This window comes from Notolepis coatsorum (genome assembly GCF_963971535.1).
Source record: "Notolepis coatsorum genome assembly, chromosome: 9".
NCBI lineage: Eukaryota > Metazoa > Chordata > Actinopteri > Aulopiformes > Paralepididae > Notolepis > Notolepis coatsorum.
Window position 1 is genome coordinate 139,354,161 of NC_140173.1, and position 12,939 is coordinate 139,367,099.

General features: G+C 51.4%; 1 protein-coding gene across 1 annotated transcript in view; it reads right to left on the minus strand.

Moving 5' to 3' along the window:
* fam135a (family with sequence similarity 135 member A) overlaps positions 1 to 12,939 on the minus strand; it is a 68,966-nt gene that overhangs the window by 9,369 nt on the left and 46,658 nt on the right. Inside the window, exons 10-14 of the mRNA XM_084321620.1 lie at positions 7,530 to 7,579; positions 6,915 to 7,070; positions 6,226 to 6,299; positions 5,483 to 5,637; positions 1,251 to 3,378 (exon numbers count right to left, since the gene is read on the minus strand). Of these exons, the coding sequence (XP_084177746.1) occupies positions 1,251 to 3,378; positions 5,483 to 5,637; positions 6,226 to 6,299; positions 6,915 to 7,070; positions 7,530 to 7,579 (2,563 nt within the window). The remainder of the gene's footprint in view (positions 1 to 1,250; positions 3,379 to 5,482; positions 5,638 to 6,225; positions 6,300 to 6,914; positions 7,071 to 7,529; positions 7,580 to 12,939) is intronic.

Below are 12,939 nucleotides of genomic sequence, written 5' to 3' on the forward strand. Positions count from 1 at the left end.
CAACCGGGGAAACTGCATTATCGAGACAGCGCCAATACCAGGATCTGGCCGGTACTGCACTTTCGGAGTCCCGATATGCCGTTTCCAGCCAACATACAGCTCCGTGACATTGAGTAGGATATTAAAATGGAATAAAAGGGGCGCCCCAGTGGCGAACCACATACCGACCCGGGTTCGACTCCCGAACCCGTCGTTATTTGCCGAATGTCTTCCGCCCACTCTGTCTCCCATTCCTCCTCTGTCTCTCCCTACTGGACTGGAAATAAAGCGATAAAACGCCCAAAAAAAAAAAAAAAAATGGAATAAAAGCAAAACAGAGTGTTAACACGTATATATAGGTGGTTGGCCACGAAACGGTTAATGTAGGCTGGGAGTTCTAACTTATATATGATATAATACGATACATTTATTTATATTGCATCCCTCAACCAATAGCTACATCAGCCCGGGGGGGCGCAGCCCGGGAAAAAATAAAACAGAAAGACAGGAACAATAAGAAAACAGAATGCATGACAACCAAGCAGACCGAGAACAGACGGACATAATACACCTGTCATACTACAACACAAAACTAGCTCAAGGATTTTTTGATGGGAAAAGGTGGGTTCTGAGCATGGCCTTAAAAGTCTTGTGTGCTTGTCCATAGAGTATACAGTGACGGGTGGATCTATGCATTTTTACAATTCAGTCAACATTTCTTACTTAAACCAATTACACGATAAGGACATCAAAGAAATGTCATATGGCAGTGTAATGTGCTGGAAATCGCAATACAAAATGAAAGAAAATATTGTGATATGACATTTTTACCATACTGCCCAGCCCTACCTTATCTTATAGTATTGTGTGAGTTGTAAATTAATGAGTGGTTAAGGGTCTTCACTGACAAAGCATTGTTAGTTGACATGACATTTTCTTTTTCCATACTGAATGTTTCCTAGAAAATTACAAGTGTAATTATTAGGATTTGGACTAAGAATTACTTTAGTCAAAGACACTCCTACTAAATCAGTATGACGAATAATGTCAACATGTTCAGTCAAGGATGTTCCACTTTTTTTCCCCATTTCTTTTTCTTTTATTTATGTATTTTAAATATTAATGGCGATAAAAAAAAAAGTGTATGATAAAATACTATGCAGCATGAGATTTCAGATGCACTGACTGGAGTCAAATTGAGGATGACCGGTGAAAACGGGAAGTGAGATGTGCGAGGAGTGACGAGGGGAGATAATTTCACTGGGACTCACGCTTTCATCTGCGGCGTGGGGGCACTCTCGTACCAGTGCAGGCTGGAGAGGGAGGCGGGGGGACAGGGAGGCCTGGCCTGGCTGCAACCAACACGGCCGGAAGGTGGCTCTGGGAGGTGGCCCAGGCCGAGCTGTTCGAACAGAAGCCGGGCCTCTGCGTCGCCCTCCGCGCCTCTGTCCTCGTCGGCGTCGCCGTTCACGAAAGCATAGCCGTCTCCCTCCTCGTAGTAACCGTTCTCGATCATCTCGTGCTCCGTCTCGTCCTCGTCGTCCTCCTCCTCTTCCACCCCCCCCTCGCCGCCGAGGGCTCCGCTCTGGATTCCCAGCGTGATAGCGGACGTCTCTACGGGGCTGATCTCGGACACGTCCGTGCTGGAGCGAGAGCCAAAGTAGTTCTCCACCATCCCCCGCTTCACCAGGTCCGTGCTGCTGGTGCCAGAGTTACTGGAGGGGCAGGCGGTGGGGGGTTCGCTGCGGGCCTCCCTGGCAGCAGCCCCGGGGCCCGCCGCTCGCTCCGGCACCACGTCTGAAACGCAGATCAACCGGGGGTCAGTTTCCAGCTCGGAGGACAGTCGGGAGGGCCGCTCGGGGTCGCAGGCTACGGGCCGGTGGGGTTGAGCGGGAGCAGGGCAGCGTGCCGTGGGGTCAGAGAAGACGACGCTCTGCTCCTGCTGCACCAGGATGCCGGAGCGCCGGCCTCGGCCCTCTGCCCCGCTGGAGCCCTCTCCTTCGTCGTCCGAGGGCAGGGAGTTGATGGAGGTGAGAGAGGACTGGACACCGCTCACCGCACTGGTGCTTTCTGGATACAGGCCCTCCCCTGGCCCTCCAGTCTTCTGCACGGGCTGAATAGCCCGCAGCGCAGGGCTAAGGAGGGGCCTTTCTGGCTGCTGGGGGACCCCTTCCGGCTCGGCTCCGCCGACACCGGCCTGGGGTCCCGCAGCCGAGCTGGGCTCGCTCTCGATGCCAGAGTCAGAAAGACGGGACGAGGCACTGGGGACTCCGGCGTCTGGGAGTCTGATGCAATCACCTTTTACCTGCAGCGGGACCGGGACCGGACCCGGACGACTCAGCGTCGCCGTCTCCTTCGCCGGCTTCTCAAACACAGACTCCACAGCGGAGCCACAGAGATCCGTCTGGGTGATGGCAGGAATCCCAGGAGCCCCATCGCCGGTCCGACAGGGTAGAAGAACGGTAACTTTGTCCCCCCGGTATGGGTCCTTGTCATTGGGTTTCACCTCAATGTGCCGGAGACCGGGGGCCCGCTGGGGCGGGTTTTGGCTACAGTGGTCAATGGGCTGGTCTTTGTGCGTGGCTTGGCTGTGTGTGGCTGCGGCCCCAGTGCCAGCCTGAGGCTTGTTCTGTGCATCCAAGCTCATAAGATTTTTTAAGTAACTTTTTTGACTAGCAACACTAGTTATGTTGTCATCCACAAGAATGTCTATATCACTAGGTCCAGCGAGAGTGGCACTAGCCTCAAGAATGTCTATAGCACTAGGTCCAGCAAGGGTGGCTGTGGCACTAGCCTCAAGAATGTCTATATCACTAGGTCCAGCGAGAGTGGCACTAGCCTCAAGAATGTCTATAGCATTAGGTCCAGCGAGTGTGGCTGTGGCACTAGCCTCAAGAATGTCTATAGCACTGGGTCCAGCGAGAGTGGCTGTGGCACTAGCCTCAAGAATGTCTATAGCACTGGGTCCAGCGAGAGTGGCTGTGGCACTAGCCTTGGCGTGAGTCCTGCTCCAGTCCTCCAGCAGCGTATCATTCTCTTCCTCCTGGGTTAACGGAGACCCCTCCTCCTTGTACTTGGCGCTAGGATCACCGAGGGGAGCCTTGAGGTTCTTATATCCCACCAGCACCACAGAGTCCTTAGAACCCTGTCTGATCAGCTTCTTGGGGTTTTCCGTCTTGGAGTTTCTCTTCAGTTTGACGGACTTGCCTTTGGACTTGGGTGGCGGGTCACAGTCTTCTGGCCAGGCGGTGTCCATGGCAACGTGTCGGGACTCTGGGGCGGGGCTGGGGAAGTTGGTGGCGGCGGAGGACGAGCTGCAGTCCTTTGGCTTGTCCGTCTTACCACCGGACACGGAGCCGGCCCTTGCGTTGTGCATACTCACCCAGGGGCCGTCACGATCTGAACGGGCAAAACAGGAGAGGAAAGAACAATTAGGAAATTATTTCTACATGTTGTCAAAGAACAGAAGTACGGTAGTACAGGTGGGTTTTACAGTTCCACTACGTTAAAGCAGCTCTGTGCGGGATCACACACAAGCCTCTCCATATATAATATGTGAAAGTGGTAGCCAGCAGAAAGGAGGCAAACTCATCGGTCAGTTATCTTCACACCGGGAGCGGCCGTGAGAAAGCCCTACAACACATTCTAGGGATGGGAAGAACTCACAAAAAAAATTGCAAATCGATAGTCACTGGGAACTATTTGAATACTAATCTCCCCATTTCCTGGAACAAAAGCATTAATTCTGAAAGTTACATCGTTGATGCTTGAAATGTCTGAGATTCTCACGTACGTTAACGTATGGTTTTGTTTTCGTTATGGTTTTGGCTTACCTCTTAACACTTTGACTGCCTAAAAACGATTTACAACGTCTTTGCTGGCGATGCTAAAGTTGCCGGGGGACGCTGTACGTCGTCTTTATATCAATATTTCAAAAATCTGCGATCTGATCCATAATGTCCCTCCGCTGGCCTGAGAACCACCAGCAGGACCCACTGAGCTCTCTGGCGGTTCAGGAGCGCCATCTGGTGGCCGATCGCGCAACCGCTTAACAGGAAGCACAGTGGAGGTTGTGCTAGATGTCCGTATTGCTTCCGGCCACTCGGGATAGGTTCCGGCACTCTAGCTCGTCACTCTACATAGCGATCGATTGCCAATAACTCGATAAACAACATGATTTGGACGTATATACCATTATACAAGCTGGAGATGGACCGGGTAATAATATATCCCATAATGATAAAATTTCTACTCGACGATGATCGCCCAACGGCGCGCGGAGACTGGGGTGAGTTTCAGCGTGTAACGTTACCATCTTCGATACTAACTGCTTTTATCAACATTTGACCCACATTAGATGATTGGTATAACGCTGCCCACGGAATTATAAACGCCCCCTCGCCCATCCGGTCAACATCAGATGACGTGTAGTAACTTCTAGAAGTACGTCTAGTTGGAATTTTTTATATCGCGCTGATTGCCATCAAACTGTATTTCATCATCAATATAATGCATTTGGGGCTATATATCACGTTCTGGAGAAAGTTGCAGAAAGAGATGAAAACATACTTATACATTAGACCATACTTTACTATGAATATGTGAATGAAAAAGTTTAACGTTGCTACACAATGAACAATACATATAGGACTTTGAATGGGCCCTAATAATGGCAATGTAGCAATAGAATTTAAAAAGTTATAGCCCTGCAAAGAAGGGGACTTTCTCCATAGACAAATAGCGCTGGCAATCTATGGTATATCATTAATTTAACCCATGGCAGCCAAAGTGTTAACACATTGAGTGCCGGCGACGAGATTTATCGTTAGTTCATGCCGACCGTTGAGTGCCAGCGACGATAAATCTCTGCTTTTTTTTTTATTAACGATTTGAATTCATATTTCATCAATCTAGTCTCACGTTAGTGCTGCAAACTCTCTGAGCTCAATTGGGAAAATACCACCCCCTATCGTCTCCCTGTGGTACTGCACCCCTTTGGAATGGATTGAAACGAAACACATGGGGGGGGGGGGGGATCCAGCTTCCTCATTTTACTTCTCGGGCAAGCCACCAGAGAGGATCCAAGTCATTTCCGAGCCCCAAAACAGCGTGGAATACATATTTCCAGTACCCAGCGTTTTATCAATAAACACGATCAATATTTGGAATGGCGATCAGGAATGGGTATAATCTTTTTGGAGAACATCTGATCTGAGGTAAGGAATCTATTTTACCAGTCTTAGGATAATCAGAACTTTTTTCACAGAGATATCAGCGTGTGCCATATGTGTGTGTGTGTGCGTGCTGATCAGGAAATAAGAGATTCGATTTTTTTAGCCCGCTTCTCTAGCGTGCATAAGTACACATATACTATCGATAATCTAGCGTTTATTTGAAAACGATTCATAAATAGGCCGAAAAATTTGCAGGTTTTTAAACCAGTCTCACAGGTTTAAACCAAGCCTTCCTTACTTCATTGGTTCCACCTATCTATCACACTGACCTTCAGTGATGGAATCCAGGTATCTGTCCTCAAAGATAACTGGCAGGGAGCTGACATCGCCATCCAGGTCAGGACATTCCACAGGAAGCGGCGGCAGAGACAGGAAGTAGCTGGAGCTTTTGATTGCATTAGTCATCTGCTGGTGGCTGTGAGCACTGATGGGGAGAGAGAGAGAGAGAGAGAGAGAGAGAGAGAGAGAGAGAGAGAGAGAGAGGTAAAGAGAGCTATAGAGTGACAGGGTTCTTTAATAAAATGTTGTAACAATTACAGTCGGGGCACAACATGTTTATTATCAAACAATTGTCCTTATGTCAATGTCCTTATTATCCAGTGGTGATGGTGGTGTCCTCTTCTTGTGTTCTGTAGTCAGTCCACTTTTCCCATTTTTCATTAAACCGTGTCTCCTGCAATCTCAGTTTATGTGTACGTTTTTCCATTATGAATACCCTTTTATCTTTTCACAAGACCAGAATATGTGTGTATGGTCTACACACCCATGTGACCACATGATCTTCAGCATGGTTGCTGGTTAGTCTACATTTTCTTCTGGATCTTTGGAGTTAGGTAGTTACTGACACTACTGATAACAGTTGATTAGGTAGTTACTGACACTACTGATAACAGTTGATTAGGTAGTTACTGACACTACTGATAACAGTTGATTAGGTAGTTACTGACTCTACTGATAAAGATTGACTGTGCATCCCTACATAACTCTGGAGGAACCTCCCACTACAACTCACTGCAGCTCCTGATAGGCCAACGCAGACTGCCTCGGGTGTTCCAGACAGAAGAAAGCCTCTGCAAACCGCCTCACCTGCAACCAGAACACCACATGATGAAGCACAGTACAGATTACAACCAGAACAACTAGTGATGCACCGATGTGAAAATTGTGGCCGATACCGATATTTACCGATGTCGATATCTCTGTATAGAAAACACTTTTTTAATGATAATCAAATAAAGAACTATTTTCCAAAACGCATAGTTTTAACTTTTGCAACTTATTTTCAGAAATGAAAAGAAAAATTGATTAATTTTTTTTTTTTTTTTTTTGGCCCATATCGGCCGTATCTTGATATCGGACCGATACCCATGTGTAAAAAAAAACTGCCATATCGGCCGATATATCATGCATCACTAAGAACAACACACAATGGAAGCACAGTACAGATTACATTTACTTTTCCTGCTCAAATTCTTTTGAGTACAGCACTTTTTCACACACCATGCAAAACATTCTTGCATAGATTAAACTGGTTTAAAAAAAAAAATGCCATGCCTGTGAACTGCCACTAGGGGCAGAATGGCTAAACATGAGTGAGTGAGGAGTCACTAGGGACATACATTGCTGGTATATGAGGTGCTTCACATCTAAAAAAATAAAAATAAAAATAAAATAAAATAAAAGAATGTGAATACTGCTCACTCTGAGTGTATGGTGATCCATGGCCAGCAGGTCGGCGACATTCTGCTGCAGGGACACCACCTCCAGGAACTGTCCCCAGAGGGCCATTAGCAGGGAGCACAGCTGGGCCAGGTTCATGTTCACCAGCTCTGCCAGCTCATCTGGGCTCTCCGCCTTCTGCTGACAAGAGACATAGCTCACCAAGCCACCAGGGGGCCCCAGAGAGGACACAATACTGACCCAACTATAAGCACTGAAGGAAATCAGTGAAGGAACGAAACCGATGGCACATGATGCATTACATGTCTGGTTCGATATAGATCTAGTAATCTAGTAAATCAGATATGATATTAAGTGCTTGCACTCTTTCAAGATATATAAGGGTCCGACTGATGCTGAAAGACATTTTCGGTACTATATAGATGCTGATATTCCGGGAAGAAAATTAACAATATCCAATGTATTGATTTGTAATAATAATTTCATCAGTGGTTGGGTGGAAAGGATGTAGCATTGGAAAGTATCCCCACAATCTGGCTCAAATACTAGACACTAAAATGTTTCAAACACATTGCTTTATATCATTCTAAAAATGATAAAAAAAAAAAAAAAAAATTGGTGTGCATCCGACCATACCTTGACCTGATCACAAAGGTCAGCCAGACGAGCCTCTAGATCTAATTGCTCTGAAAGGGAAAGGAAAGAAGAAAGGCATTAAGGTCTACGGTCGTCACATGATCAATGATCACATGATCAACACAAGGCTTTCAGTAGGACCCGTGAGACCTGCTGAAGACATCAGATGTACAGGACAGGAGACTAGGCTGAAGAGAGCAGATCAGAGACAGACGTGGCCGACCTGCACTACGACAGGCTCTAAAGACCTGAGGCCTGACTTTAAAGATAAAAAGAGGTTCAGCATGTCGTGTGTAGGCAACAGATGAGAATGACAGCAGCTCAAGTACACAGTATATTTGCAACTGGAAAGTTAGGAAGACATGACTTGTAATTACAATACAAAAACTGCAAGACACGATAATAGAGAGGAAGGAGGAGGGAGAGACAGGTTGACTGGAGGTAGGGGAGGAAGGAGAGACAGGTTGACTGGAGGTGGGGGAGGAAGGAGAGGCAGGTTTACTGGAGGTGGGGGAGGAAGGAGAGGCAGGTTGACTGGAGGTAGGGGAGGACGGAGAGGCAGGTTGACTGGAGGTAGGGGAGGAAGGAGAGACAGGTTGACTGGAGGTAGGGGAGGAAGGAGAGGCAGGTTGACTGGAGGTGGGGGAGGAAGGAGAGGCAGGTTGACTGGAGGTAGGGGAGGAAGGAGAGGCAGGTTTGCTGGAGGTGGAGGAGGAAGGAGAGGCAGGTTGACTGGAGGTAGGGGAGGAAGGAGAGGCAGGTTGACTGGAGGTAGGGGAGGAAGGAGAGACAGGTTGACTGGAGGTAGGGGAGGAAGGAGAGGCAGGTTGACTGGAGGTAGGGGAGGAAGGAGAGGCAGGTTGACTGGAGGTGGAGGAGGAAGGAGAGGCAGGTTTACTGGAGGTAGAGGAGGAAGGAGAAGCAGGTTTACTGGAGGTAGAGGAGGAAGGAGAGGCAGGTTTACTGGAGGTGGAGGAGGAAGGAGAGGCAGGTTTACTGGAGGTGGAGGAGGAAGGAGAGGCAGGTTTACTGGAGGTGGGGGAGGAAGGAGAGACAGGTTGACTGGAGGTAGGGGAGGAAGGAGAGGCAGGTTTACTGGAGGTAGGGGAGGACGGAGAGGCAGGTTGACTGGAGGTAGGGGAGGAAGGAGAGGCATGTTTACTGGAGGTGGGGAGGAAGGAGAGACAGGTTGACTGGAGGTAGGGGAGGAAGGAGAGGCAGGTTTACTGGAGGTAGGGGAGGAAGGAGAGACAGGTTGACTGGAGGTAGGGGAGGAAGGAGAGACAGGTTGACTGGAGGTAGGGGAGGAAGGAGAGGCAGGTTGACTGGAGGTAGAGGAGGAAGGAGAGGCAGGTTGACTGGAGGTGGAGGAGGAAGGAGAGGCAGGTTGACTGGAGGTGGAGGAGGAAGAAGAGGCAGGTTGACTGGAGGTGGGGGAGGAAGGAGAGGCAGGTTTACTGGAGGTAGAGGAGGAAGGAGAGGCAGGTTGACTAGAGGTAGGGGAGGAAGGAGAGGCAGGTTGACTGGAGGTAGAGGAGGAAGGAGAGGCAGGTTGACTGGAGGTAGAGGAGGAAGGAGGCAGGTTGACTAGAGGTAGGGGAGGAAGGAGAGGCAGGTTGACTGGAGGTGGAGGAGGAAGGAGAGGCAGGTTGACTGGAGGTGGAGGAGGAAGGAGAGGCAGGTTTACTGGAGGTGGGGGAGGAAGGAGAGGCAGGTTTACTGGAGGTAGAGGAGGAAGGAGAGGCAGGTTGACTGGAGGTGGAGGAGGAAGAAGAGGCAGGTTGACTGGAGGTAGAGGAGGAAGGAGAGGCAGGTTGACTGGAGGTAGGGGAGGAAGGAGAGGCAGGTTTACTGGAGGTAGAGGAGGAAGGAGAGGCAGGTTGACTAGAGGTAGAGGAGGAAGGAGAGGCAGGTTGACTGGAGGTAGGGGAGGAAGGAGAGGCAGGTTGACTGGAGGTAGGGGAGGAAGGAGAGGCAGGTTGACTGGAGGTAGGGGAGGAAGGAGAGGCAGGTTGACTGGAGGTGGAGGAGGAAGGAGAGGCAGGTTCACTGGAGGTGGAGGAGGAAGGAGAGGCAGGTTGACTGGAGGTGGGGGAGGAAGGAGAGGCAGGTTGACTGGAGGTGGGGGAGGAAGGAGAAGCAGGTTGACTGGAGGTGGGGGAGGAAGGAGAAGCAGGTTTGCTGGAGGTAGAGGAGGAAGGAGAAGCAGGTTGACTGGAGGTGGGGGAGGAAGGAGAGGCAGGTTGACTGGAGGTGGGGGAGGAAGGAGAGGCAGGTTGACTGGAGGTGGAGGAGGAAGGAGAGGCAGGTTTGCTGGAGGTAGGGGAGGAAGGAGAGGCAGGTTGACTGGAGGTAGGGGAGGAAGGAGAGGCAGGTTGACTGGAGGTGGAGGAGGAAGGAGAGGCAGGTTCACTGGAGGTGGAGGAGGAAGGAGAGGCAGGTTGACTGGAGGTAGAGGAGGAAGGAGAGGCAGGTTGACTGGAGGTAGGGGAGGAAGGAGAAGCAGGTTTGCTGGAGGTAGAGGAGGAAGGAGAAGCAGGTTGACTGGAGGTGGGGGAGGAAGGAGAGGCAGGTTGACTGGAGGTGGGGGAGGAAGGAGAGGCAGGTTGACTGGAGGTGGAGGAGGAAGGAGAGGCAGGTTTGCTGGAGGTAGGGGAGGAAGGAGAGGAAGGAGAGGCAGGTTGACTAGAGGTGGAGGAAGGAGAGGCAGGTTGACTGGAGGTAGGGGAGGAAGGAGAGACAGGTTGACTGGAGGTAGAGGAGGAAGGAGAGACAGGTTGACTGGAGGTAGGGGAGGAAGGAGAGGCAGGTTGACTGGAGGTAGGGGAGGAAGGAGAGACAGGTTGACTGGAGGTAGGGGAGGAAGGAGAGGCAGGTTGACTGGAGGTGGGGGAGGAAGGAGAGGCAGGTTTACTGGAGGTGGAGGAGGAAGGAGAGGCAGGTTTGCTGGAGGTAGAGGAGGAAGGAGAGGCAGGTTGACTGGAGGTAGAGGAGGAAGGAGAGGCAGGTTTACTGGAGGTGGAGGAGGAAGGAGAGGCAGGTTGACTGGAGGTAGGGGAGGAAGGAGAGACAGGTTGACTGGAGGTAGGGGAGGAAGGAGAGGCAGGTTGACAGGAGGTAGGGGAGGAAGGAGAGGCAGGTTGACTGGAGGTAGGGGAGGAAGGAGAGGCAGGTTGACTGGAGGTGGAGGAGGAAGGAGAGGCAGGTTGACTGGAGGTAGAGGAGGAAGGAGAGGCAGGTTTGCTGGAGGTAGAGGAGGAAGGAGAGACAGGTTGACTGGAGGTAGGGGAGGAAGGAGAGACAGGTTTGCTGGAGGTAGAGGAGGAAGGAGAGACAGGTTGACTGGAGGTAGGGGAGGAAGGAGAGGCAGGTTCACTGGAGGTAGAGGAGGAAGGAGAGGCAGGTTTGCTGGAGGTAGAGGAGGAAGGAGAGACAGGTTGACTGGAGGTAGGGGAGGAAGGAGAGGCAGGTTGACTGGAGGTGGAGGAGGAAGGAGAGGCAGGTTGACTGGAGGTGGGGGAGGAAGGAGAGGCAGGTTTGCTGGAGGTAGGGGAGGAAGGAGAGGCAGGTTGACTGGAGGTAGGGGAGGAAGGAGAGGCAGGTTGACTGGAGGTAGAGGAGGAAGGAGAGGCAGGTTGACTGGAGGTAGGGGAGGAAGGAGAGGCAGGTTGACTGGAGGTAGAGGAGGAAGGAGAGGCAGGTTTACTGGAGGTAGAGGAGGAAGGGGAGGCAGGTTTACTGGAGGTAGAGGAGGAAGGAGAGGCAGGTTTACTGGAGGTAGAGGAGGAAGGAGAGGCAGGTTTACTGGAGGTGGAGGAGGAAGGAGAGGCAGGTTTACTGGAGGTAGAGGAGGAAGGAGAGGCAGGTTTACTGGAGGTGGAGGAGGAAGGAGAGGCAGGTTTACTGGAGGTGGAGGAGGAAGGAGAGACAGGTTTACTGGAGGTGGAGGAGGAAGGAGAAGCAGGTTTACTGGAGGTAGGGGAGGAAGGAGAGGCAGGTTTACTGGAGGTGGAGGAGGAAGGAGAGGCAGGTTTACTGGAGGTGGAGGAGGAAGGAGAGGCAGGTTTACTGGAGGTAGAGGAGGAAGGAGAGGCAGGTTTACTGGAGGTAGAGGAGGAAGGAGAGGCAGGTTTACTGGAGGTAGAGGAGGAAGGAGAGGCAGGTTTACTGGAGGTAGAGGAGGAAGGAGAGGCAGGTTTACTGGAGGTGGAGGAGGAAGGAGAGGCAGGTTTACTGGAGGTAGAGGAGGAAGGAGAGGCAGGTTTACTGGAGGTGGAGGAGGAAGGAGAGGCAGGTTTACTGGAGGTGGAGGAGGAAGGAGAGACAGGTTTACTGGAGGTGGAGGAGGAAGGAGAAGCAGGTTTACTGGAGGTAGGGGAGGAAGGAGAGGCAGGTTTACTGGAGGTGGAGGAGGAAGGAGAGGCAGGTTTACTGGAGGTGGAGGAGGAAGGAGAGGCAGGTTTACTGGAGGTGGAGGAGGAAGGAGAGACAGGTTTACTGGAGGTGGAGGAGGAAGGAGAAGCAGGTTTACTGGAGGTAGGGGAGGAAGGAGAGGCAGGTTGACTGGAGGTGGAGGAGGAAGGAGAGGCAGGTTGACTGGAGGTAGGGGAGGAAGGAGAGGCAGGTTGACTGGAGGTAGGGGAGGAAGGAGAGGCAGGTTGACTGGAGGTAGGGGAGGAAGGAGAGGCAGGTTGACTGGAGGTAGGGGAGGAAGGAGAGGCAGGTTTACTGGAGGTAGAGGAGGAAGGAGAGGCAGGTTGACTGGAGGTAGGGGAGGAAGGAGAGGCAGGTTGACTGGAGGTAGGGGAGGAAGGAGAGGCAGGTTGACTGGAGGTAGGGGAGGAAGGAGAGACAGGTTGACTGGAGGTAGAGGAGGAAGGAGAGGCAGGTTTACTGGAGGTGGAGGAGGAAGGAGAGGCAGGTTGACTGGAGGTGGATGAGGAAGGAGAGACAGGTTTACTGGAGGTAGAGGAGGAAGGAGAGGCAGGTTTACTGGAGGTAGAGGAGGAAGGAGAGACAGGTTTACTGGAGGTAGGGGAGGAAGGAGAGGCAGGTTGACTGGAGGAAGGAGAGGCAGGTTGACTGGAGGTGGAGGAGGAAGGAGAGGCAGGTTTACTGGAGGTGGAGGAGGAAGGAGAGGCAGGTTGACTAGAGGTAGGGGAGGAAGGAGAGGCAGGTTTACTGGAGGTAGAGGAGGAAGGAGAGACAGGTTGACTGGAGGTGGGGGAGGAAGGAGAGGCAGGTTGACTGGAGGTAGAGGAGGAAGGAGAGACATGTTTACTGGAGGTGGAGGAGGAAGGAGAGGCAGGTTGACTGGAGGTGGGGGAGGAAGGAGAGGCAGGTTGACTGGAGGTGGAGGAGGAAGGAGAGACATGTTTACTGGAGGTGGAGGAGGAAGGAGAGGCAGGTT